Source organism: Epargyreus clarus, unplaced genomic scaffold (genome assembly GCF_041222505.1).
Source record: "Epargyreus clarus isolate Ecla_fem2 unplaced genomic scaffold, WU_Ecla_fem_2.2 ptg000005l, whole genome shotgun sequence".
Classification (NCBI taxonomy): domain Eukaryota; kingdom Metazoa; phylum Arthropoda; class Insecta; order Lepidoptera; family Hesperiidae; genus Epargyreus; species Epargyreus clarus.
The window spans coordinates 10,203,801-10,231,486 of NW_027332213.1; the positions used below are offsets into that span (position 1 = coordinate 10,203,801).

The 27,686-nt window shown below is 33.7% G+C and overlaps 1 protein-coding gene and 1 long non-coding RNA gene across 3 annotated transcripts in view; one reads left to right on the forward strand and one right to left on the reverse strand.

Moving 5' to 3' along the window:
• The first annotated feature begins 3,727 nt into the window (after positions 1 to 3,727).
• Ubx (ultrabithorax) overlaps positions 3,728 to 27,686 on the forward strand; it is a 160,685-nt gene continuing 136,726 nt past the window's right edge. The window contains exon 1 of the mRNA XM_073073135.1: positions 3,728 to 4,616. Coding sequence (XP_072929236.1) covers positions 4,157 to 4,616 — 460 coding nt within the window. The 5' untranslated portion in view covers positions 3,728 to 4,156. The remainder of the gene's footprint in view (positions 4,617 to 27,686) is intronic.
• The window catches only part of LOC140742278 (uncharacterized), a 70,355-nt gene continuing 55,464 nt past the window's right edge, over positions 12,796 to 27,686 (reverse strand). For both annotated transcript variants that reach the window (XR_012102262.1, XR_012102261.1), the window contains one exon: positions 12,796 to 13,445. This is a non-coding gene — a long non-coding RNA (uncharacterized LOC140742278). The remainder of the gene's footprint in view (positions 13,446 to 27,686) is intronic.

Genomic DNA, 27,686 nt, shown 5'->3' on the forward strand with positions numbered 1-27,686 from the left:
AACCTAATAGGTATAAAAAGGGTGGTAAAATGTCAGATGTTTTCTTGTTTTCTTATTTTAATTCATATAATGCAATGACAAATGCAAAATACGTATTATAAAATAATAACCATCACTTAAGGAGTATAAGATAAAATAAATATGTAGGTATAATATTGAGGTTCATAAAATGGTAGAGCCATTTGTTGTGCGACCACGACAGCATTGCCACAAAATGCATTTCCGCCTTACTAAGCCTAGTTCCTTGCCAGTGGCTACCATTGCTTTTTAACTAGCTTTAGGGATTAATTAATAATTTAGACGACTGTCAAAATATGCTTGGTGACTTTTTAGTTGCTTATGCCTCTACAAAACGCGTTTACAATCGACTGTTGGCAGATTTTTTAAATAAATCAAACAGGTACCCCTTGTCGGGCATTTAATAAAAAATTTGAGGCTCGCTCGGTAGATGGTTCAGCGACTGTCCAGTAAGCGATAAGGTAGCCTGTTCATCTCGAATCCAATCTGTAATAAGTGCTTATAGAAAATGATGACCATAGTGTTTACTCTGCTGTTTTCTTCTTTTAAATTTAAGGCAGGCTTATTTAGGTAACTTATTTACCTACCTGTACTCTAACTTAGTCTACATTAGTTGTAATAGCGACGCATCTATGGTCGACTAGATATAGGCCACATATTTTGTTCGTTTTAGGTAGAGTCTGTTACAACGGCTGCCCATAAGGATGAGTCTCAGTAGTAGCCACTAAAACCAGGTAGAGATCACTCACCTTTACCTTGATAAATTTAAGCTGCAAAACTGTAGAGCTCTTTCCAAATCGCAGTTTCAGAAAGAGTATCAATTTTTGCAATACGTAACCAGTACCTAGATACGATGAAGTATGATGTAGGTACTGTAGGTACTTATGAAATATTTTTACTACCTATCTCACTTAGACAACAGTTGAATGAGTGATTGTAAGTTTTGAAGGTGGTAGAACCCTTTGTGATTCGACTCCGGCGGCACCACCGCCACACCTATTTCTGCCTAATAATAGCAGTGCTAGGCGCTGCTGTGTTCCGTTTTGAAGGGTGTGGTAAGGGACACATACTTTTTCGAAGCGTTTCAGCTTAGTCCTCAGGGGTAGCAGCGCATCTGTGGCCGACCTCAGGTAGGAATATCTATTCCTATCTGGGGTTGATTACAGACGTCCATGCGCGGCAGTAGCCACTTACCATCAGGTGGACTGCATGCTCGTCTGTTACTCCTATATTATAAAAAAAAAGTAACATGTTATTTAAGTAGCTATCTACTTAATAAAACTTTAACATTAACTGACAAAGAATATCTAGCTGTCGTAGGAGTGTTACCTGTCTACTTACAGCCAAAATCAGTATTTCTAGGATCATGAAGTTTAACGCGATATTCTTAAAAATTTTTAACATAAAACATTTTCACGAATGAATGTTGTTGCACAGTAATTTTACGTAATCTCAACTCAATACACTGTAAGAAAAATTCTAAAATCCATCCATGCTTACGTCTTCTCCACCCTACTCTGTGTAGATCGTAAGACTCTTATTAGATATTTATTAGCAATGCATTCCATTATGAAACTTATCTAATTAGAATCTTATTGATAGTCATGCTGTTGTAATATTATCGTATTTCGTTGGTTCCAAGACTATGAGGGGAATGCAAAGGTATTTGCGCCTATGGTTAAACATTAACTATTACTCAGTTTATCGACATGTATGAGTAAGATACCGGTAGGTATGTAGATTTTTGTCTGGGCTTCATGAAGCTTCACGACTTCATGACATGTAGCTTCATAACTTTTTGAGGTTCGTGATACTTACTCGTATTATTCATTTTCCACTCAATGGAGACTTAAATTATTACATTAATATTGAGTAAGCAAGTACTAGATAACATACCTACCTAACAGGCAAAGGTTACTAATGCTTTAAGCCTGAATCTGCTCTATCTGTTAACAATTCTAGAGTTTAGGGTGGCCACGATCTATCCAGCTGCACTGTTGCTTAAGAAATATAAAGATTGGAGGCTGACGTGTACACATCGATACTACGGAGAAAATGCCTGATATAATTTGTTGGTTGCAAAGATATTCGTCACTGTCACATGGACCACTTTAGTCACCAAGGAATCCAAGGCATTGACTTCAGGTAGAACCCCTGCTCTACATGGAATTGATTACAGATTTCCATTGAAATTGAAATTATTTTAGGTTCTTAGGTAGAAATGTAATCCTACTCAATTATATGAGGGATCGTATGATCGGTGGTATTACCTACAATAGGTAAATAAAAATTAAATTGTCCTCAGAACACTTTGGTAGAGTTTGGATTGTGTTCATACATAATTTAGGTAATGGTAAGCGGTAGACAATTATAGGTATGATGATGATAGGTAGATATTTAAAACATAGGTACGCAGGAGTTGTTTAAGAGCGTAAGGGTTTTTTTTAAGTTATTAGTAGTTGAGTTCTTATGTAGGTAGGTATGTATCTTTGAGTTTGCTTCGTCTTAAACAGCAAGCTATCAATTAAAAATAACAAAACTAAGTTTAATTTAACAAAAAAGTAATTCCATTAAAATATTACGGTACTTTTGCATCTTTTAAATCCTGATTTATATAGGTACAGGTAGATAGATAGGTAAGTAATATATAACGACTTACCCAGATATTTTAATTAATTTTTAAATATCAAACAGCTTACAACACATCACAAATCAAATCGATAACTACGCCGCAATCTAGATTTTTATAAGGCAAAAAAACCAGCACAGGAAATGACATCTAGTTTTAAATTGACCAATTACGCGCCATAAAATATCGACGGCTAACCCGGGCTTTTATCGGCAAATATTTGTTTAAACAGTGTGCAATAAAAATGCGACCGTGTCTCCTGGTAGGCTCTCGCCATTCATTCGTTTGATGACTTCATTTGGACGCAACTGCTTTTGCGATAATGCGCCATTGTTTACCCTTCGATAGTGTGGCTTGTCTGCACGCGCCTTACTGTAGACAGAGACGGCTATACGTCACCCTGCGCCGTCTGCCCTACACGCGTTCTACAAATAGTTCACCGTCCCACTTCGGAGATCGACGCTACGTTTAGCGCGAGCGAGACGGAAACACCACTCGTAAAAACAGGTAGTAGAAGAAATAATAATCATCTTTACGACTTCTCACTCTATTCAGCACCTTGTTACGATACTGCGCGCTCATTGTGGCCCGACCGAGGAGTGGTTGTAAAATCTTTTCTTTACTGGCCCGTTTCACTAATTGTACGTTTATGAGTTTACGACTTTTGCGGCTTAACTTTTCAGTGGCAACATCATTATTGAGCTTTTGTTGGTGTTTTTTGCTTATTATCAGAGCGGAGCACCTTAGGCGGGAAAAAAATATTAAGTAGTATAGTATCATTATCATTTATCATTTTTGAGATTATCAAAAATTTACTAACAATCTCAAGTCGTCGAATCGTCGTCGGCAGAGATAAGAGAGTTGCAGAAGTCAAGTAGTGTTGATAAGTTTCGGTGAGGCGAGAGGCTCGCCACGTGTTTCAGGAGTAGTGATAAGAGAGGGAAAAGAGAGCGTAACTGATAATATTTATAGTGATTAGCGAAAAGGGGACGGAACGTACGGTGGTGTTGCGATCGCAGGCGGGCGCGGGGCGGCGCGCGTGGCCGCTTCGCTCAGGCGCCCAGCAGTAGACTGCGTGAGCCGAGCCGCGCCGGTCGTCCGGCACCCAGTCGCGCTCCCGCCGCACGCGATCTCAAACTTCGCTCGCGACACACGCACGTCTCCGCACATGTCCACTGAAAACTGAAACGAAACTAACCGCTCGCACGTGACGCGCGAGACGAGCCGTCGCCGCACGCGGGACCGCTTAAAAACTCGTAAAACCCGCGGCACGCGCCTCGCACTCGTAAAATAATCGTAAAAAGTAAACACGCGTCGACCGGCCTTTATCGCCGACGAAGCCCATTATGACGCTCGAGTGACGTTTAATAGCCAATAAAATTAATAAAGTCAATATTCACTCGGTCCACATTCGGAGTGACGGCGGAGGTCGCGTTATCACGGCGCGGGGGGCCGCGATGACATAAGTGTTCCCTGACTGAGTGACGTTAGTGTCGGTGACCGTTCACGATGAACTCCTACTTCGAGCAGGGTGGCTTTTACGGAGCGCACGGCGTGCACCAGGGTGGCGGCGGTGGCGACCAGTATCGAGGGTTTCCCCTGGGGTTGACGTACGCCCAGCCTCATGCTCTGCACCAGCCGCGGCCGCAGGACTCGCCCTACGATGCCTCGGTGGCAGCTGCGTGTAAGCTTTACGCGGGAGAGCAACAATATGCTAAGGCAGACTGCTCCAAGGCTGGCAGTGAACAACAGAATGGTTATGGAGGCAAGGAAGCCTGGGGCTCCAGCTTGGGGGCACTCGTGAGGCCCGCAGCTTGCACCCCTGAAGCTCGGTACAGCGAATCGTCGAGCCCCGGTCGAGCCCTCCCCTGGGGAAATCAATGCGCTCTTCCAGGAGCAGCAGCCGCAGCACAACCAGTTCAACACCAACCCACCAATCACACCTTCTACCCTTGGATGGCCATAGCAGGTAAGTCAATTTTATAAATACCCTTTCTCTTATCCAGTATGATCTAATAAGCTCTACCAAAATGACACAAAAAGAAAAATCGCAAACACGACGTTTTTATACAATTTATTAATCACTTAGGTAGTGTAACAATAATATTTTGTTAATCAAACGTAATGATTACAAAACTTTTTAACGTAGAAAAGAAAAGAAGGAAGAAACTAATTAACGGTACACAACCCAAAACCACCGTAGAAATACTTTCCAATAGTAGAGGCTCTAAAATGTTGCTTGGCCCAATTGGATTATTACATGACTTGAGCAAAAACCTGAATTCAATAAGTCTTATTTGAGTTAGCAGACCATATTAACGCCAGTGAAATGAAATAATTACTGCCATTCTTTTTTTTTATTGTTATTAGGGGTAATGTAATTTGGCATACATTTTATTTCCAGTAGTTAAATTTTTTTAGGAGGTACATAGGTACTAAAAATCTAAAGTTATTACGGTTATCTATATGATATATCTTACTTAACATATTTCGTTAATGTTACTGGACATTAAAAGTCACCTAAAATGAATACAAAATAGTAGATGTTTAATAGGTGCTTTAATATTATTTAATACTTTAAAACGAATTTAAAGCAGAGGAGTCCTTTACACTTTAAAATAAAATTTGTCTGACTCATTATTTGTAGCTATAAATTGACTTGTTTGTACAGTTTTGTATGATATTAAATTACTTATTTTATTATAAGTCTCGCATTTATCATAAAATTGATTAATGCTCTGTCTTATTGTTGAGAAAAAGAAGTCATAATAATAAATATACAGCAAGATAATATTAATTAGTGGAATGAAATAGACAGTAATTTTCAATTTATGTGAATAAACATTTCAAAGATAATTTCATATTTTTTTCCACTGGAGGTGTGGTTATTTCCACATTTATCTTTACGAGTTGATTGACTTACGAGCCCTGATAATGTATATTGTCATTATAAATATTTATTTTATGACTATAAAAATATCAGTTAAGGACAAATGCAATGAAAGTTCAGTAAAAAATATTTTTATATGAAATGGATCTTAATTTATAGACTACATTTTATTAGGTTCCAGAGTTATAATTGCTTACATAAGGGCAAAGTGCATCAGGCGATGCATTATTGAAATTCAATATTCCATTTAAATTGATATACAGGGTTATCACTTTTCTAGATAAAAAATGTATTAGCATAATCCAACTTGGTTTCATTCGTCATATAAACGATAATACGAGTAGGTACAGAATTGGGTAGATACCTAGATGCAAAATAAAATTCTTTTTAATTTTAATATGTTGTGTTATTATTTACTAATAAATTATAAATAACGTCATTCTAATCAACTGCCGAAGCACCCCAATAGCACTTATATCTGTTTTGTTACAGTAGTAATAAGTGCTACTGTATTCTGGTTCGAAGGGTGTGGTAAAGCGAAAAACTTAGACGAGTAGCCCTCAGGGGTAGCAACCTCATTGAGAACTCCACTTTTCTTGTAATTACAGATGTCCGTTCCATAGTGAGTATGAATTGCAACATGGACTGCTTTCTTTTTTTTGATTTAAAAATATGATCAAAGTGTTTAGTGTGTATGTATACAAATAATAATTACCATTTTACTGAATACTGTAATAACGTTTCATACAACAATCATATTAATAAAAAAAATAGTTTTAATAATACATAATTAAACGAATTTTAACAGGGAAAATTATTTAATCTCGTTTCAAAATACGTAATAATACAAAGTCTACATAAGCAACTTAAATGCAAATCAGAAATAAATAAAACTTCACATGAGAGTCTCGCTAATCATAAAGTTTATTTTAATAATATTAAAATCCCAGAATAATTTTAGTATTTATTTCGGATGCACCATGCATGGGTTACTGCATGCACAGCAGCATTTTAGCGCTTCTCGGCTCGGAGCGCCCGCGCCGCAACGCCCGCCCGGGTCAACGGCCCGATCTAGTTTGGGCGCATTATTATTAACTAAAGCCTCACCACACAACAGATGACTTCTAATGACTTGATCGTAATCACTGGATGCTGGAAGGAAACTGAAAAAAGTCAGAAGTTTAGAAGAAAATTAATTTTAACTGAAATTACCAAATTATAGCATTAATTGCTATATTTTCTACAGATGATTCTACAGCAACGAGAAGATAATTTCAAATTCTGGTCACTGTGATAGCGTATTAAATAAAGGTTTTGTAGGATTTAACAATTTTATATGTAATATCCTCTTGTAATTTTAACTACTTCCTAACTCTGAATAAGTTTATCGTAATACCCAATTAATCATTCTAATAGTTTAACAAAGTACTAAGCAGAATCTTATAAGAGAGATATAATAATTATGACTTAAACGAAATAAGAGTTTAAATCACATTGTATTACTATCTTAATTTATGTTATCATAAAAGATAATAATTTATGCATACAAGCTCCTAAACGACTACTACTACTACTACTGAATAGGTAATAATTAAAAAGGATATTAGCTCCTATAGGACATAAATGTGTTTCTTGTTGGAAACAGAGTACTGAGCTTAAATATTTGAAATTGAACTCGAGACGCTACAATTTGTTACGTAGAAGTGGCAAAGGAGCATGCATTACACCAATTGTCTCCTGACGTCCATTGATATCTATAATGAATCCCAGACCGAGTGATAGTTCTTGAGATCGGCCACAGATGTGTTACTATCTCTAAGAACTAACTTTGAACACTGGTTAAGTGTCTGTCCCTTACCACATTACGTCACAAAAGATTATCCTTGTAATTAACACGCGCGTGTGGTCCGACCCCCATAACTCATGCGACTTGATAAAATTAAGTAAGTCGGCCTAAAAAATAAAACTAACTAAAATAAGTAGTCAAACTGTCGGCCATATTTCACTCGGGTTCACGCAACGCCCGCGAAAACAATACAAGGCCGCGGTCGTGGGCCGCATGACCGGCTGGAAGTTGCGACTCGCCGCACCTACTCGCACTTTGATCAAATATACCTAGATATATCATATACGTCAAAATAAAAATGCAGTACCCGTCTGTGTGGACATAGATTAGTAAAGATTACTCACTCCTAACAATAAAATGTAACTAGTTTGGGTAATAGAAATTGTCACCGTCATCTATTTTTGTGTTTGAAAAATATTTAAAAAAATAGTTTTTAGAACATTTACCAGTTTTGCATCACTTAACTGCATATGTCGGCATTGTTCTGCGTAAATTACACCGTGACAGTCGGAGACGTAATGGGAAAGCAGTCAGCCATTTTACGTATGTGTCTGCACTTTGTGGCTTCCTTCAATTACAAGGCTACTATATATGCTATATTTTTACTAATCTATGGTTTTAGAAACGCCAATTCAAAGTTTAAAGTCATTAAAATGTTTGGCTCTGATTTAGAAATTGTTAGTAACTATGGCTTAATTTTGTACCATAGGTACAATAAAAAAAGAAAACCAAAACGTCTTGTATTTTGTTAAATCTTTGGTAGTTGCATATATCAAAGTTCTACTGATTATTGACTAAGTTTAACTGCCTGTTAAGATTTTGAAATGCCGCTACTTGCATTGCTTATTTTAGCATTATAATTAAAAAACTCGTTAATAATTTATTTGTCTCTATTAAGTTTTCAAAATAAAGTTGCATCGTTTGCTTGTAATTTGGATACGCCTTTCCTTATCTAGTGTTTATTTACGACACTTCAATTAATAAAATAAAAACGGACATTAGCAAAATTAATAAAGAAATAAATTTTGTAAACCAGTTTTACGGATACGTACCTGCATTTCGAACATTTATCGGCAAAAAGTAATTATGTAGATGCACGAATTACGAAATCAGAAAAAAGTTAGCGGCAAAAATATCTATCAGTGTTGCGATAAAAAAATGAAATATCCAAACCTAAGTAGATAAGTCGATGTATAAAATCGCGCTTATGATATACGTATTTTTTTGTTCAATCTTGAATCATGCGCTTATTATCTAAGCTACAAACAATACATTATTCAAGGAAAATATAGTTCTATTTTCCACATAAATTTTTGCAAGAAAAAATAATAGAACAGGACACATTTTTTGCATTTGTTTCTAATTCAAAACAACATTCGATGAAGTTATTTAATCATTAATCTATTTCCTTCAAAGTAATTGTGTGCGGTTTGAGATTCAGTCTACTTTATTTATGGCTCTACGGGCATTTAGGGTTCCTTAGTAAAATGACAAAACAAAAAATATGCGATAATGTTTAAATTTAATTAATGAATATTTGTCGTATTATTTTGAAGATTTCAGGAGGATAAATAAAAAATATATATTTATTAATAATTCAGATACCTATGTACAGATTTTTAAAATATGATTGTGTGAAAAACTTTGATGTCTTCCTACCGTTATTAGCGAAAAAAATCAAAAGAAGTACCATGATTTTCTTTTCAACTTTTCTTGAAAATATATTAAACAAGCTAGTGATAAGGTATGGTAGGTATACTAGGTAGGTAGGTACTATGGTAAGTACCTACTAAGATTATTTTTTGCACTAAATGTGCCTCTTTCCATCAAAGTAGTCAATGATTACTTTGACTTGGAACACTACAATTTTCTATTTTTTTTGATTTAAAACGGAACTCGGTAGGCACCATGATTTTACGCTTAACCGGTTTTATACTTTTTCTGTCTTGTATGCGAGCTTTGAATAAGTAATTAGATAGATAAATCTTAAAACACAGATTAGAATGAATTTAATTTTATTAATGTAAGGATCTGGTTGTCTATAAATTGTGAAACTTATTAAATGATGTTAAAACAATATTTCGTATTTTTGATAAATACACAACAATTTAAACTGATACCTATCATTTCAATTATCTTTTTTGTCATATATCAACATAGATAATCATCTTAAGCTAAGTATTAGTGGCAAAAGTAACTTCAAAAATTGGTATTTGTATAAAATGCAGAAGGGTATTGAAATCAAAACAATTAGCGTCGAATATTACTTCAACCATAACATGATCGCATTGTACCTGTGCATGTAGCCACAATAATTTCGCTTCAACCCAGCGTCTAACCTGACCCTATAATTTCTAAACAGGTTCCCAAATTGGCGACTGAATTTCGCTTGAGGCTGAATATTTTAAATGCTCCTTTATTAAAGGGAAATGAGATATTGTAATCACTACCTAGTTGCTTACTTGAACATATTCTGTACTCTTTCATTTTGCCTGTTTTTTTAAGTAGAATTCAAAAAGAGCGTTTGTTTCAATTGGTCGATTGTTAGGAGTTGTAGGGAAGACAATATATTGCCTATTTATACACAAAAGTTGTTTATAATTCAATAATTTCCCCACTTAATATAGTTACAAGGGAATATTCTTGATAATATATGCTATGAATTCATAATGATTTTTCATGTTCGTATAACAGCAACATAATGATCGCAAAGTTGGGTCCAATTATCCAAAACGTGCGATAATGTAGTCGGTTAAGCGAATAGACCATGAGCTTATATGTTACCTCCTTACTCTGGGTTTACCTGATATGCTTAGATTGATCAATTTTATGTAAAACTGTCAGGACGTTTAGGATAAAGGATAGTCGATAAAAAATTTCTACTGTAAAAATTCTAATCTAAATATTTTGTGATAGATATTAATTGATATTAGGTACATGGTCAGCAGTCCACGCTCTAAATTTTGGTCTTAAATGTACAAAGAATACAAAAGTCTACACTAGGGCCACCTGAAATGAACCCTACAAATAAACAATATAAAAAGGTAGCGAATAATTACACGTTCGAGTTATATTTGTATACTCATATTATTTTTTCTAAAACATAGTTAAATTACGTTTGTACAGTGAAACTTGGTTAAGTGGGACCTGGATAAGTGAGAAACCTCCATAACTGGAACTCATGCTGAGGTCCCAACACTTTGGCACTGAATTACCTCTGTTAGTGGGACGAGGTAAACCTCTATATCTGGGATTTGTTCTTTCGATTTATCATCATAGTTACCTCTATAACTGAGACAGCGAGTAAATTTTATATGCATAAACCTCTGTAACTGAGATAACATTGTTTGTTTACTCATTCTTATTCTACCCACAAATAAAATACATAAAATTGTATTGTTTTATTAAAACTCATTTACATACATAACACGTTATTTTATTTAATGATCGCACCTGTATAACTGAAATAACCTGTATTCTCACCTCTATTAATGGAACCCTCTGTAAATGAGACAGATATTTATTTATATCTGTATATCTGAGACACTGGGTAAGTGGAATACCTCTATAAGTGAAACGACATTGCAGGTCCCTTGATGTCTCACTTAACCAGGTTTCACTGTATTAAATTAGGTAACAAAAAATACTGCTAGAAAATTACCAAACCTATGCAAAAGAGTCAACACGTGCGGAACCACGCGCGTATGTTTTGAAATAGAGTAAGGTAGGTACTCTATATTTTCTATTAGATATTGTGAAATTCCCTTTTTCTCCATAAAACAGATTTTAATAGATTCCGTCGGCGGACCCATAGCTCCATTGTGAGTACAAAATGCGGGCGTATCCGCGTACAGTACAGCCTGAGAGTTGCCAAGAAGGTTGCTCTACATTGCACTTTGTAATGAACTTTGGACGGTCTGTGAATTACAATCAAAATGATTTGAATAAGCGTAAATAGGTACATATAAAACATTATTTACAGTTTAATAATAATATAAATATAGTTTAATTTTTATTTAAATCAATGTTATCCAAGTGATAATCGAAAATTGATAAAATTATATTTCTGTAAAATAAATCCCTAAAACGAAGAAGGTACTAAAAATATATGTTTAATACAATAGAATTTTACAAAAATAGACTTACCACATAAAATAAATGTAGCAAAACAAACAAATTTTATTTATAAATTACTGTAGCGTGAAAGAAAACACAATATTTCTAATTCAAGAATTTATACAAAATAAACTACGACTCTACGTAGAGTCAGTTTGAAGCATCTGACGTTAGAATGCGGGCGCCTCCGTGAGTCATGGGCTTCAGTCGGAGCTTGCTCTACTTATTACTTGTTTACGTGTAGTATGATAAATGTTTGCTTTAAAATTAAGGACTTTCTTCATGCAATACCTTGTTAAATCGTAACATAAGTTATAATATTTTTCTTCGGTATAATTTACAATGTTATAATTGTATATTTTGCGTTTAATTTTTTTTTAATTAAAAAAAAAACAATCGTGAAATGTCAATTAAAAGTAGCCATAGCTACTTAAAACAAAGAATTTGAAGTTTGATAATGAGTAGACATGAGTTGATGAGTCTGTACCTACTGTCGCCCGCCAAGGAGCTTGCTCTACTTCACAGGATAAGTCGAACATGCAACACTATGTAAAGTCTAAACTATATTCAATTAGTACTTTACTGATTATAGATGTATATTAGGTACCTATTTCATAAATGGTTTAATTTTATAATTTACAAAAAAAATCTTAAGTATTTTACTAACGATGTCTACTTTATCTTATCAAAAATATTCGTTAAGTTCGATAATATTTTTATATGTATTTAATGAATTTATTTTTATCGTGTAATCTACGTTACATACCATTGGACTACACATTACTGTGAAGGTAAACATGTATGAGTGTGTATACAACTATGTATCTATGTACATACCAAGTACCTACATAGAGAAGTGGAAGATATTTCTGAGTTAGAGAATGCGAACGCGTCCGTGAGTGACGAGCTTTGCCAACAAGTGTGCTCTACCAGCTCTACTACGTTATGCTTACGTTTGCAGCATCACGATGCAGAACAGTCGATGTGAGAATTATTGCTCTATATGCACTTGTACTAGAAACTTGCACTGAGTAATATACGACCTTTATGTTATAGATAAAATATTTTTTTATATTTCCTTCGTAAAGTTCATAGATACATTTTAAATCGTGCATTACAAAAATACAATTTCGTTCCCTGTTGTTGATTAACTATAATTATTTCTTAGTAGGTATATAGTATTAAATTAAGTATTGTTTCGTAGGTAGGTTTATACGTACTGCCCGATGATATTATTGGAAACTACTTATATTTAGAACTGTTCAATTCGAAAAGTCTATTCTAAAATGCCATACAATAAAACAAAACAAAGTAGTGTTTCTTTAAACTGAGTAATTTATTCTTGCGTCACTTGTAAAGAAAGAATTACCCCGAACAGTCACTAAGCGTGCGACCTTGAATAATAACAGTTCATAAAAGATTGTACCCGGACTCAATAGAAACGTTGTAATGGTTCTCCAAATTGGTTCGTCCGTCCACCGCACACAATCAAAACAAACACCCGATACACACAAAAATAACATAATAGCCCCGTAACAGTCGCAGCCCATAAACTAATAATGGGGGAGATATGTTTTATGGCTTTCAAGTTTTGAATACGCTTAAGTTTTTTAACTTTTAGTTAAGCGAAAATCGCGTACCGGCAAGCACGTTCGTTGTGTAACGGTTATTGCGTTCGGAGATTTTTGATGTAAAATTAGACCAATATTCCAAATTTAAAATGTGTAGATTGACGGGTCGGTTGCATTATAGCGGAGGAGGTGCGCATACGCATGTTTCCCGCCTGTTCGCGGCGCGCCGGCGGCCATCTTGGATAAGGATCGATCATAGGTGTACAGCTGTGAAGTGATAAATATGAATCCCGACAGCTAAGTGTGCGTGAACTTTCTTTTTGTGTGCATCCTTGGACGTCGACGAATCTTCGAGACATCCTTTCTGTGGACGATCTGGAAAATAAAAACAATGTTAAGCCTATAATAATTTATAGGTACTTATTAATAGAACTAAGTACAACGTGAAGTAGTCATAAAATTGTTGTTCGCTAAATTTATTGTGAAATTGTCGTATAACATAAAAATATTATGTTCTGTTCTTATTTATAAAATAATATTGTAGTAGGTAGTTAATATAATATTGTTTACATAATATGTAGGCATATGGCCTCTGAATTCCCATAAATTAAGAGAATGATTTTATCTCGACATTGATTTTATTTAAATGACGCAATAAAATAAATTATCTTCGTGTTCATCGCACACTGAAGTACTTTAATAATAAACACAAGAAAGAATCTTCATTACAGATTAAATGTACCAAATCAGGTGTTTTTGTAGGAAATAACTTATGAAATTAAATAACAATAAAATTTAGAACACAAAATTTTCTCGTTGTATAACTTGTGCTACACATCGGCATTAAGGTAAATCTTACCTTAAGTATTAAAAAAAGGAATGAGTCCTAAAAATCGTAACAAAATAGTAAACTAGCAAAACAAACTAAATTTCGTATATTTTGCTAATACGATATACGATATCACGTGGGCATCTCTTTCATATTTACGTTCTAACCGTGTGCTATATTTGACATGGACTGTGCCGCGTACAATAATAAGCTTATAAATAAACATGATAAAAGATTTCGTTCATTTTTATTAATTTACATAAATCTCTTCCAGTTATTTTGTATCATCAAATAATCAAATGAAAGCTACCTTACCGTCCATAGTTTGACCCGGACGATGTTATTACGCGTTGCATTGAAAATCATTGGTTATCTCCAATCGTGACTTTCCATCGAGATGCAATTGTTTCAATGCTACTTTGTGTTTGCTGAGAACTTCTACTTTTAGTTTTTTTTGGGATTGTTAAAATAAAATCAGGTTTTACTTAACACATCAAAAATGATTGCACTCACCTAGGCACTGAAAAAGTGACCATTACTATTAAAAACATGTCTCCTTGTGGCATTACCATCCACTCTTATTTCGAATGAATATATGAAACTTCTTTGAGTAAATGATTTATTCATTAACAATAATTTTTAAAAGGTTAACAATCATACCTGCGTAAATTTACCATTCACGTCAAAATAAGAAAAAACAATTATTCTATACATCTAAGATCACCTGTACTTCTTAAGACCAAAAGTAAATTACAAAGGAAACGCCGCCATCATTCATTAGCTACATGCCACCAAATTACAAAAACTGTACCTTCAAACAAGACGCACACACTCGCCTACACGTGTAGGGAGTGGTGTCGTATTATGCATCGTATTAATAAGCGGGGAGTATAGGTAAAAAAGTATTATTACACACTACATGTCGGCCGGCCGCGGGAGGTTTTTAGGCTATCCGGCCATTGCAAGGTGTGTCGGGAGCTATACTGTTGCTTTTATCCTATAAACATTAAACTTCTAGCATTGTATTCGTAGGTATTAGGTAGGTTTAATTGGTATTATATCAATCAAATATATGATTTGTAGAGTTTAAACATTATATTCCTGTATTATTTAAGTTAATTATGATTTAATCTGTTAACAACAATATAAATTTAAACAAAAAAACAATTTAACACTATTTAAAATAAAATAAAACTAATACAATTAACACTAAAATTTTATAAATAAAATAAATGCGCCAAATCGCTGCCCCGTGGAAGTGTACCCAAGATACTAGCAGCATTACCTCGCTGAATTGACAAACTAATTTGTTGACCGAGGCAAGATCCAGCTCCGAGTTTAAAATAGACATTATTAATAGAATAAAATCAAATCACAAATATTATAAAAAAAAGTTCATGAACATATCTAGGTAGTAGTTAAATTCGAAAATTAAATTGAAAATATTAATGAAACTTCATGAGAACGAAATTGTAAATGTGTAATTTAAATCTAGCTTTAGTAGAAAATATCACGACGAATTTCAGAATCACCACAGATAGAATCGTTTCACTTATGTAGAGTAGGTAACCTGAAATTAAAATTGTTCATAATGCTACTTTAATAATCCCGTAGAGTCTCTCATTATGTAAACCTCAACGATCATACTAAAGGGCAGTTGGAAAAATCAAGACTGGTAATATAACAAAGTAATTACAGTTAATTAAACTATCATAAATAATTGCACAGCAATTCCGTCGTACCGGTCCTTAAATACAGCGTGTAAATAAAAACATTGTAAAATATTACATTGTAATACTTTGTTTATGTCTAAGCACTATTTTTTAAATTTTATTTACAATTGTTTCTTTTTTTAAAAGTAGGAATGATATGTTATATGTCGTATAAATAAAGCGTTTAATTTGTTGAAAATGAATAATAAATATTTTTTGTTTAGATATAAAATAAAATGAACAAACAAAAATGTACAAGAAGAAAATCATAATCTTTATACTCACATTCATATCAATATACCTATGTGTAGAAGTCTAAAAAACCCAACTAATTTCACTACTTTCCTGAGTAGGCAGGCAGTTACATGTCCATAAAAAATCCGCAATTATTAATGCTTAAAAGACAACATCGAAATGACTTAATCAAAAATCCGAATTTTCCGTAAATTCGCTTTGCTCGTTTTTTAATGACGTGAATATCTTTCGAGTCGACTTCGCGAAATTACCGCTTCGCTCCGCATACGCGTCGGTCCTTAGTACAGAATACTGCTTGGTGATTAATAATTTTGCACGATTCCTCGCTCACCACTGTCAGACAACGCAAAATATCGAGGATAATACAAAAACTTAAGAGTACCTCTGTCTAATTAACCATCAATTTGCATACAAGTTTCGTACTTGGAAATCGCTACCGAAAAATAAATATAACAATTAGGCATACATTGTTCAGATAAACTGATTAGGTATTAAGTTAAAACTTAATACAAATATTTTATTCCCTTACATATATTATTTACCTGGTTGATATACGTAATGTTCCCTTTAATTTGGACTTACTTACAACTCAGGCGAATATCTGAGCGGTAGCACGCATCTGTGAATCCGGCTTGAGGTAGAACTCCTGTTTCATATGGAATTAATTACAGACGTCCATGAGCAGCAGCGACCACTTACCATCAGGTTGACTGCACGCTCGATTGTCACTTCAATCTTATAAAGAAATAAATATAAACCTTACATATTATATTCATATCTATTCTATCAAAATCTACTAAAAGTGTGTAAAAGTGCAAAGGTACGTAACATTATAAAATATTGCGTCCTAATAAACTTTATGCTTACATCGTTTTAGTGAAATTGCATCAGCTAATTTTTGCGGGCGCTAACCCGTTCTTAGTAAACTATTAAACCATATTTAATTCCACATAAACAGCGTACGGTAACATACACTGCGAATAAATAACTCCGCTACACTAGCCTTTCATCCGATGCAAAAATCCCATTTTTCCGCACACCAATCTAATATTTATTCCTTCTACCTTAAGGATAATTTTCATAAACACCTTTCCGCAGATGGCGTGTTTTATTAAAAATGCCTTGAACCTTTTGTGGAGGGAATAAGGGTAGTTATTGTGGAAGCGTTTAGGATATTTTGATATTATTTCGCTGATATAGGGTGCTTCGTGCCGAAACTAGCGTTCTACAGAACAATGTGTCTTCTTTTAAACTAAGTCGGTTAATCGTGTTGGTCCCAGTGCAGGTCTCACATAAAACAGGCTAGTATTTCGTTGTCTCCATTGTTTCCACAGTAACTCGTGCAGATCTTTGATTATCGCCAATTAGCCAGCAATTCTAACTTCAACGCGTTTTTCTCTACTCAGGTAATTTTCGTTTTTACAAAGTTATGCATGATTTCTAACATATTTATCACAATAAGAGTCATTAACTTTATTATTGCGTTAAGATAATCCTATAGTTAATTGTTTGATTGTTTCGATTTACTCAACAGTAAACCTGTACTTACCAATGCCTTATAAATATGTGCACAAAATATAATAAGATTTTATCTGTAGATATGCTTCTTTCTACACCTGTAACATGTGTCTACTTGACAGATATTTTATTTATACGACCATTAAAATATTAAAAAGCAAGAATTACCCTGAGAATGTCTTAAGTGGTAAAGTCGCTACTTTTTAATTATTCTTAGTCAATCACAACTGTTTAGAGTCCGTATCAAATCTGTTCAATCAGTCACGGCACTCAAAAATTTGATTCGGCACTCGTTATAACGATCAATAAACTTTATCACACTATACCGGTAGGAATCTTGATAATTATCCTACTATAAAATTTTATGGACGCACCGTTTGTAAGTGTTTTATAGGCTAGTATGGGTGAAAGTCTGACTAATATTTTAATACCTGTATGGCAATTTTTTTATGTTCCGTAATTCTGTATAACGTAAAGAATGGCATTCGTTATAGAATAGTTAATTGCGCTCGAATACTACGAAACTGTTACAACCATTATAAAATTGAAATATTCACGGCGGGAATCGAACAGAAAGCTTGCGCCGGCGCCGATCACATGATGTATGGGGCCCCTCCACATACTTCACTAATATGCCCTTCCAGTGTGAGGGACACCGTGTGAAATATACCTGTCCCATTCGAACCCATTGTAACGAACTTTAAAAACTCATTAAAAGTTAAACATTTTGATAAGATAGCTACATAATTTTGTTCACGTTACATTGCTTGGGAATGGTTCTGACACATTTTTTAAAAGAAGTGTAATAATCATTGAATTTTATTATTTTTTCCGGGGATTACCTAATTTATTATTAATTTAAAAATGCATACTTTTAGATACTTGTGCGCCATTACTTACTTTCGTTTAATTGTTAATTTTTATACACATCTATGATCTACGTAAACTATCCATTGTTAGAGCTAGACAGCAATACTAATCAATATACGTACTTTGATGAAAATATCTCATAATATCCAAAAGACTGCCTTTGCGATGCATGCGGGTAAAAAAACTGACGTTTCTATTAGAGAGCCCACTTTTTCACCACGGCCCGCAACCAGGAACACAATCGTAAATTATAATTTATTAACCCACAGGATTGAGTTATCCATGGCCTATCTATGTCGGCGTCCTTTAACATTGTAATTTCGGTGGGCTTAGTGCAGTAGTGGTATCCGATCGTAACGGACGTTTTAAGTGCAAAGTCCAGTGCCATACATCCACAGCAGTGAGAGGAATGCCAATCGTTATGCATATGGCGTAAGAATTGTTAAAGCGTGACCTACCACAGTTGAATTTGATGGCGGCGTTCCATCAAAGTGTTCGAAGCATGCGATTCGGTGCACGTACTGCCAATTTACGCACCGTAATCAGCGATGTTGTCATCCGTCGCCGATGAAGAAAGTTCCTAGCTGCAAACTTCCAAGACATTCTAGGCCATGCATCTATAAGGATCTAAGCTGCAACTACGACTTAAGGTTTGACTAATCGTGAATCTGCATACGGATATAGACTGTAATATGCGAAGTTTGATTTAAAAATAGACGATTTGCTTTTACTTTTTCACACGCATCACGGGAGATGTGTTTGACTGTCCGCGCACGAATGTTGGAATCATCGGCGCTCACGCAGAATTCTAATGAGAATTTCCTTCTGCATTGCACTTGCGATACATAAAACATTATGCGGTTCCCCGTCATGTTTACAACGGAAAATACGGTCGCGGGTTGTGTGTTAAGCGTAGTTTTATAATGTGTTTTAAATTAGCTATGTGAAAATATAAATCTGTGATCGTATTGTTAGAGTGTGACTTGTTAGAAGTGATATTTTAAAGATGATGTACGTGATAGGGTAGACGATGAGACGTGCATTGTATTTGTAGAGGATAAGAAGGATGGTCTGAAATGTGTCAGTAATTTTATAAGGTCAAAGCCCGGAGATATTATAAATGCGAGCGCACGGTTTTGGCGCGCCGCGGAAATATGTCTCCACAAACAAGTAAAACCAAACACGGTCTTCAGTTTTGAGTTAGGAGGGAAGCAAGAATCCGCTCCCGCATATTAATGCAAACTGGTAAAAATAACTCGCGCCATTATCGTCTATAATGATAGGAATAATGGGATTACTTTCAGAGCGTAAAGCGTTCTTTTTGCAGTAACGTGTGTTGTATATTACATTGATAAAAACGTTAATAAGTCATAAGTGACCAATTTTCTATTATAAGCTTTGAGTCACGCGGCCACGATATTATTGTAGCTTTGTTGTAATACATAGGTTATACAATACACATTTATTTTATGATACCTTTTAACAATTGTGTTTCTGTGATTAGGCGTTCATTGTTATAAAATAATTATTGCTCAAAAATATTCTACTATTGCATTATAGGTATATATGCACACCTTAGTTAATTGTTGAACAGTTACATTATCTTTTTATAAATTGCTACTCAATACTGATGTTAGGAATATTTAATATATCAATTAGGTTAAACAAGATCAGTTACGTTCTTGCCAAAGTTTGTGATCCATTAGTAATAGCGTGTAGACGATATAAATATACCTAAGCAGAAAGTTAATTCGCATGAAAAGTCCTGCCCGCCATACACGTGTTTAATCAAACACACATACATATGTTACACCTTTACTTATCAATCGAGCGGGTTCACTCAAAATTATGGTGCAGTGACTAGTGACCAGTTATTATGTTCGAGTTTTGCTGATGTCTGTTGTAAGGCCTGGTTCACACTACGAGTATGCTAAAACTCGAATGAAAGCAAAATACGGTGAAGTGTTATTGCTCCCTTTTGTGTGGTGTGGTTGCCTACTGACTTGACTTATAGAGTTAAGATGAGTGGTATATATATTTTACATAAATATCTACTTGTTCTAGTTTTGCCTACCTAAGATCGACATTTACCTACTTCAGCCTAACTACTAGAAATTGTCAAAGTAAAAACAATACAGTCATTGTGTCTCTATATTTCATGATTGAAAATAAATCGAGTTTTATTTACTGCAACAATTTTTCCACAGTCTGTTTTTTGCTACAGTAGGTATATTATGAACGTAACTTTACATGTCCACTGGTCTAATAAAAGTCCTACTACAATTTATATGGAAACATGACATTACATGATTTCTATCAGACTGTCATTTGCTGTATGATGGCTTCACTAACCCATGTTTAATACAATGTTTTAAATTAAAAGCAATGCATTTCTAGTATCTACTACTATTTTACAGGTAATTTATCCACTGAAAATAATTTACCTAATAATATAGGTCCCTTTACATTGTTTTACAGATGCCTACTGATAACTTGGCTATTTAAAAATAAAAATATTAGAACATCGCGAGGAAAATTATATTGCTATGAGAACATTTTCTAAATCTATATGAAGGTACATATTTGACTTCCTTGATTTATTGTATTAGACCTTTATATCTATATTATGAGAAATTGTTCAGGACGTAAAACAAATTTAACTTTATTTATCATTAACAATAGTCGATCAACTTCATTCTCGTTACATTATTATTTTGTAGTTGTAGTGGTACGTAAAATATTATTGAAACTAGTTCAAAAGCACTTTTAAAAGTTAGGTGTTGTTCTTATAAAGTCATTGGGTCACAGCTGATTTTACGTTCAAACTTAGTTTCAGTACAAGCTGTAGGGGTGCGCCGCCCCTTCCGTTTCACTGACCCTGAGCGGGGCAACTTAGAATTATTTCTTGTGTAATCGATTAGCCACAATCAAAGTTAGCCTCTACAATTTACCTGGCTTTATGAAATCTTTATGTATGCTTTGATATATAATTTAAACTTATACATAATCAAGTTACGCTCATCCAAGTTAATATAAATATTTAAGTAAAGGTAAAAATCAATAAATCGATCATTTTTTCGTTTTTTAAGTGACATGTAAAGTGCTTTGATTGCTCATTAAATAGGTCCAAATGTTTTATAGAGGTTTTAACGTATTTAATTAATAGCAATTTTGAGGTACCCGTGTTATTCAGTTTCCTCATAAAATAAAAATATTGACTACTGAAATAGCTTAGACCTACCCTTTTAATAAAACTTTTAATCAAATAACTCAGGTCGTAATTAGGTCACACATTTATATGCTCTGATAGACAGGCATAGTTTGCAAAAACACTACCCCTAGTATTCCCCACCCTTTCGCCGTAGTTAAAAAAGTAACAATTAGTAGCAAAGGCAAATTAGCGCAACCTCCGCCCTTCCGGTTGCTTGACCTTATTTGAACTGTAATTTAGATTATTGGGGGTTAATCGATTATAGCCATTATAACAGTTGCGATTTGCGAAAAGTTTTAGGCGCGTGATTCATCAACGTGATCGCAGCGATTTTGCTGCGTGTGAGAAACGGTAAACACGCGGCTTTTTAATGAGGTGAGAAAATCTGTAACAATTGTATTGAATGAATACAACGGATACCTAAGTAGCGTTTACGCGTCAAACTCGCTGTTAATACGCAACGGGATCGCTGCGATGCCGTGCAAGTTACCACGTAAGAAAGTCATTAGTGCCCGTTAGTAAAATTGTGCCCCAAATTAGGCCTTGATGTAAATATCTTAATAGGTTCACTGCTAACTCGGTAGGTACTATCATACAATGTATATAAAGGTACCTTTCTAGGTTACCTACTATCAAGTTACTCATAATTTACTATGGCTGAAGTATACCCTTATCATTTAATTGCAAGTTTGCACCACCTAGAGCTCTAACATTTTATGTTATTTTTTAATAGTTTACGTATCTAACTAGAATTAAAGACACAAATTGGTATAATAATGTAGTTTTTACACCAATTCTAATGTTTGTCGTATCTTACTTCCTTCTATAAATTTACAAATTTACGTGTGCAAAAAAATTGCAAGCAGTTTTCGCGCAAGGTAACTCAACAGAATTAAACTAATTCGTACAATTGTTTACGATTTACCAAAAATACCAATTGTAACATATGATGTGACGCAATCGAGCAGCTGATCCTATAAAATATGTTGTAAACAGAGCCGCAATAAAAAGGGACCGGCGGTGTCGCCACGCGACGCCCACACCGGGACAAATCCACGGAAATTAATAATCATTTAGTTATTTTTCTTATAATAAAATTTGAACTAATTAAATAGCTAAATTTTAATTTTTTTTTTATAATTTGGACGTGTGAAATATTGACCCGTCATTATATTTTTCTTTAAAAATAATCCCCTTTTGAACTTTTGCATATAAAACTTATTCGATCATTTAATAATATTTCTCAAAATTTAAATCTCAAGTATGATTTTTATGAATTGTTTGTTAAATTTATTTGATAATTTTATGTTAATTTATATCGTAAAATTTTAATATGCTTTAATAAAAACAAAATATTGTCCACCTTGCCGAAATCATTTAAATCGATTTGTATGGATATCGCTCGTAAAATTATTAAAAAAATTGTCTCGATACCAGCCTTTGCCAGTGGCCGCCTTAGCTAAGTCGTAAACTGTTCGTCTTAACTGCAGCGTACCCACATTGTGACGTTTATACCGAGTCGGCAGGTGTGAACATTATCTTAATTCAGCTACCGAACCGATCGAGGGCTTTGCTTTGCACTTTAATACGCGAATTAACGCCTTTGCAAATCACCCGCGCGATACTCGACAAAATATTGCACCTAAATATTTTTTCGTTTTTTTAAGTGACATGTAGAGTGCTTTTATTTACTTAACATGCCATTCATGGACACTTATTAGTGTCTAAAATATTGAGAGTTAATAATCGATATAAAAATGTTAACAAAATAAAGTTTTTTACTTTCATATTTATAACTTAAGTGGTGCAATATTTCAAAGATTGTAAATTTGAATATACATACGACTGGTTATAAAGTCATACTGAAATATATTAAAGTAGTACTCGTATGTAGGTCTACTGAACATAAAAAATATCGTTCATAACTCGGAATGAAAAACCCATTAATTCTCCCTTCGTTTTAAATAATTCGTTACATCTTAAAATGGATCAATTTATTTTCAGGGAATAAATAGACTTCTGCGAACCATTTAAAGGAATGGTTAATTTATTTAAATTACCCGATGTCATTAATTCACTAAAATTGGCAAGGAAGTAGCATTACCAGGTGCTTTAGGAATGTTACGATAAAATAAGTTACTACAACAATTCAATTTATCTTTATGCTTAAATAATTGCAATGAAGTAGGTACCTAGGCTATAATTAATTTTATGTAATTAACTTCGCTCCTATTTAAGTTGTTAAGACAAGGGAAATAAGGATATTTTCCTGCTCAAAATTCATACATACATGTACAGGTCATACATTCATTATAATTTGGTATATAAATGCAAATAAAAACATTTTTTGTCTTAACAGCTGAGATGATTAAAAAAACATGTATTTTTAATGTACCTGTGTCATTGACAAATATATGGATAATGTAAAGAAATTTCATTAACTACATAAAGGCAATTGACCAAACTAAGAAATTTTGTAAATTTTCGTTACGTCTGATTCCAGGTTTTGTACAAGGTAATCAATAGTGCAATGAATAATTGAGATAACTGCTTTACATGTCAGTGGCTTATTTATATAACACTAATATATTACCTACCAGGTGTATCTAATTACTGTTCGATTAAATACTACACATTACTAAGCCGAAACTAATGACAAAGCGTTGTGCAATTTTTGTTACCAAAACCAAATTCTTTACAAAATTTTAAGTTGCAAATTAGTAACGCACTTTTTACAACACCGCTTAGAAAATAGGATAATGAAGTTGTAAAAGAAAAGAACTCTTTCTATACAAACTATGCGGTCAAAGCCAATAAAATTTTTAGTTCTCAGGTATATCTATTGTTTTCAGATACCGTTGAAAGCTTAACTGTATTATGGTTAAAAGAAAATTGCATAATTTTTACGGTACTAGCTCATTGTTGACTGTGAATGGATTTTTTAGGAGTTAAAGAACAGGATTTTTTTCTAAAACTTTTTCAAAAATCTCAGAAATGGCAGCTACTTGTGACTTTAGATATACTAAATCATTCTACCAAGAACAAATTCACCTTCGTAACTTCAATTTAATAAATAAATCCAAGATACTAAATACCTCATGTACGTTTTAAAATTTTGCCAGCAAATAAATTCTTCGAATTTTTCCGCCCGCATATCTACTTGTTATTAAAAAGTATGTTATTGTGAATCAATAATTATTTTTATAGTGCATACCTTTTACTATAGCAGCTATCGTCGATAAATATTCTCAGTATGGTATGTTAATAAATTCATTTAATCATGACATTATGAATGAGTGCGACAGGTGCGTTTAGACTATGCTTGTAACCCGATTCGACTCATAAAGAATTTATATTTGTGTCATAAAACGGATGATAAAAAGGTTTAAATCGAAAGTTATAAAACAGCATATCTTCTTATTTGGTAACTATTGATATATTTCCTTATATATACTGTAGGTTGCCCCTTGTCGTGGCTGCACCTTTAAAAAACTATTCTATACAAGTTTCATTTTTTGTCCTATGGGGATCAAACTGTAGGTTTGATGCTAAAATACTTAATTATAAACATGTATAAAATATTTACAACTAAGTTTATAAAAGAGTTTAATGTTGACATACGTATATTTATTGGGACTTCTTACTACATAAACCAACGCGACTCTACCTATAGTCCTACACCCTTATATATGATATTAGTAGGTATATAAAATACCTGAAAACTAACAGACGGCGCAGTAGAGTTTTTGTGCAGATCTCGTTATCTTGGAAGATTGAAATTGTAATCGATTACCACTATTACCACCGTAATTGTATGTTAATGCCATCATAAATAATGATTTGCGATCAACAATAATTATTAAGATAATAAGTAAAAACGTTTTCCTGTCTGACTGCGATTTTTTCTAACATTCAAGGCGTCGTCGGTCCCTTTTCATTTAATACCTACGACATTAGATCGCGTTTTAATATTGCTATTTAGTAATTTTCATAACAATCAACAATATGGAAATTATTATAGTTGCGCTATTAGCAATATGACAGATCGTGTCACCCTTTCGAGTAAATTCCTCATAATATGAATAATAGTTTTAGCCGTTGAACTTGCTATAAGTTATGTAAATAAATGTAACTACATGAGATCTTAAACACGCAATATAAAGTGCAATTACTACGGGAAGTCTCATTGTTGTAAAAGATACTAATTTTTAGAAGAGTATTTTTAAGTAATGTTGATGTGAAGAGAGCTCCCGATAGTATTATGTAGGTATAAATAGTATTATGTAAAGATTTTATTCTTTCAAGAATAAAATCTTTTACACCAAATGGTGATTAAATGTTGGATACAATTTGAACCTATACATTTTTAATTTAGCCACCTATATATTTATTTCGGGTTTTTTTTTTTAATTTTATGATATAGGTACGTATAGGTATAGGTACGTATAGGTACGTACGGTTTACAAAAAAGTGACTATGAATTTTCACGAAAATTTATTATATTAAAGAACAATTTATACTCAATATGACAAATAAAATAATGTATAGCGTACCTACGCCGCTACCTACAGCTTATAAAAAGCGGAAATTCGACGACAGAGTAACGACTTCAGCGATGCAACCGGAAACATAACCACATCGTGTGGGCCGTTGGTACAAACATTTATTGAAATATGACATACATGGAAATGTTCTAAATATAAGTGATAGGTATCTACCGTGGCTTTTTTAATTCCGAGAATAAGTGAATATATGCCTGAATATTTATCTGTTGGTTACTTATAGTTACGGGACTAAACATGTTCTTTTTTAATAATTTGTTTTATTGTAATACCTTTTAATACCTGTAGGTAGGTAGATACACTTAACATCTTGTCATTTTTCAAGTAATTGGATATAAAATTCTTAAATTGCATTCATATAATATTCAATGTGTACTACCCAAGTGAAGCCATTCACTACTTAGTGTTGACGCAATTTTTTTCCTCAGCAAGTTACTTTTGGTTCCTCATAAGTTCTATAATAGGTACCCGTTAGATATTGTCATAGGAAATCGCGTGTTGAAACGAGAACTTCTAGTATATTTGCTCATAATGAGCGACTAACCTAAAAATGCTAATCAAGCTGCTATCGAGTCACGTGGCCGTGGGCCGCGACTCTTCGTCAATTCGGGTGTGTGCACAGTGCTTAGATACCGATGGTAACTATTGCAACAATTTACTAAGATGCTTATACCTAAATAACTATATGGTTTCCTCCAATAAAAACGATTTAGATAAATATTTGAATAACAAGAAAAAATGTTTTTAGGCTTTTAAACAAAAAGGACAGCAGGTCTGTGCTTTTAAACAAAATAGACATTGATATTAATATTTGCTTATAAAATAAACACAATATAAAACTTTGTTATTTAGTACTTTGAAATTTTAATGTGACTTTATTTTCTTACCAATAAAACGTAATATGAGCTTTCTCTTACCAAAACGTATAATGAAGTCCCTTGTAACATTATTTAAATTACTGTGAAATAAATTCACAATCAGCAATTTTATGATACCTCGTAGGTACAAATTAATCGGTATGCAATCGGCTAGCAGCTGGTAACAGGTCGCACTGTGTCCCACCCATCGGAAGAACGCTGCACGTCATAAATCTCATGTCGCCATTGTTCCGCCAATGTCAAAGATCAGCAATTTGCCATTGTGATGCCGGAGGCGACATTTTACCTTATACTAAATTGGCGTGTACCTACAATTAAAATTATATTTTTAGAGCTGAGAATAAAATTGTGAAACGGTTGGGTGCAGTTTGAGACTTAAGTTTATTCCTTTATTAATACCACGTTATAAATAATAGTCATTTACTTAACACAATTTAGCTAAAAAATAGTAAAGCGAGCGTTAACAAAATGCTTCCTTTTCAAAACTATGCACTTGTTTCAATATTTTTATGTAATTTCTTCTCTTCATTAAAAATTATGTTAGACCTTTCTGAATAAAGTACCACTATTTCATCTACATATTTTAACTGTGAATCAGTTTAACGTTTCGGTCTATTAACAAGGCATGGACGGTAAAATGAATGAGACATGAGACATTCTGTTTTAGTTGTCTTACTGTACTTCAGTAGTTATTATATGAAACAGACTTAGATTATATAGACTTATACGTATTACCTAAAATTAGTTTAACCTATTAGCCTGTTCCAAGCTTTTACCCCGT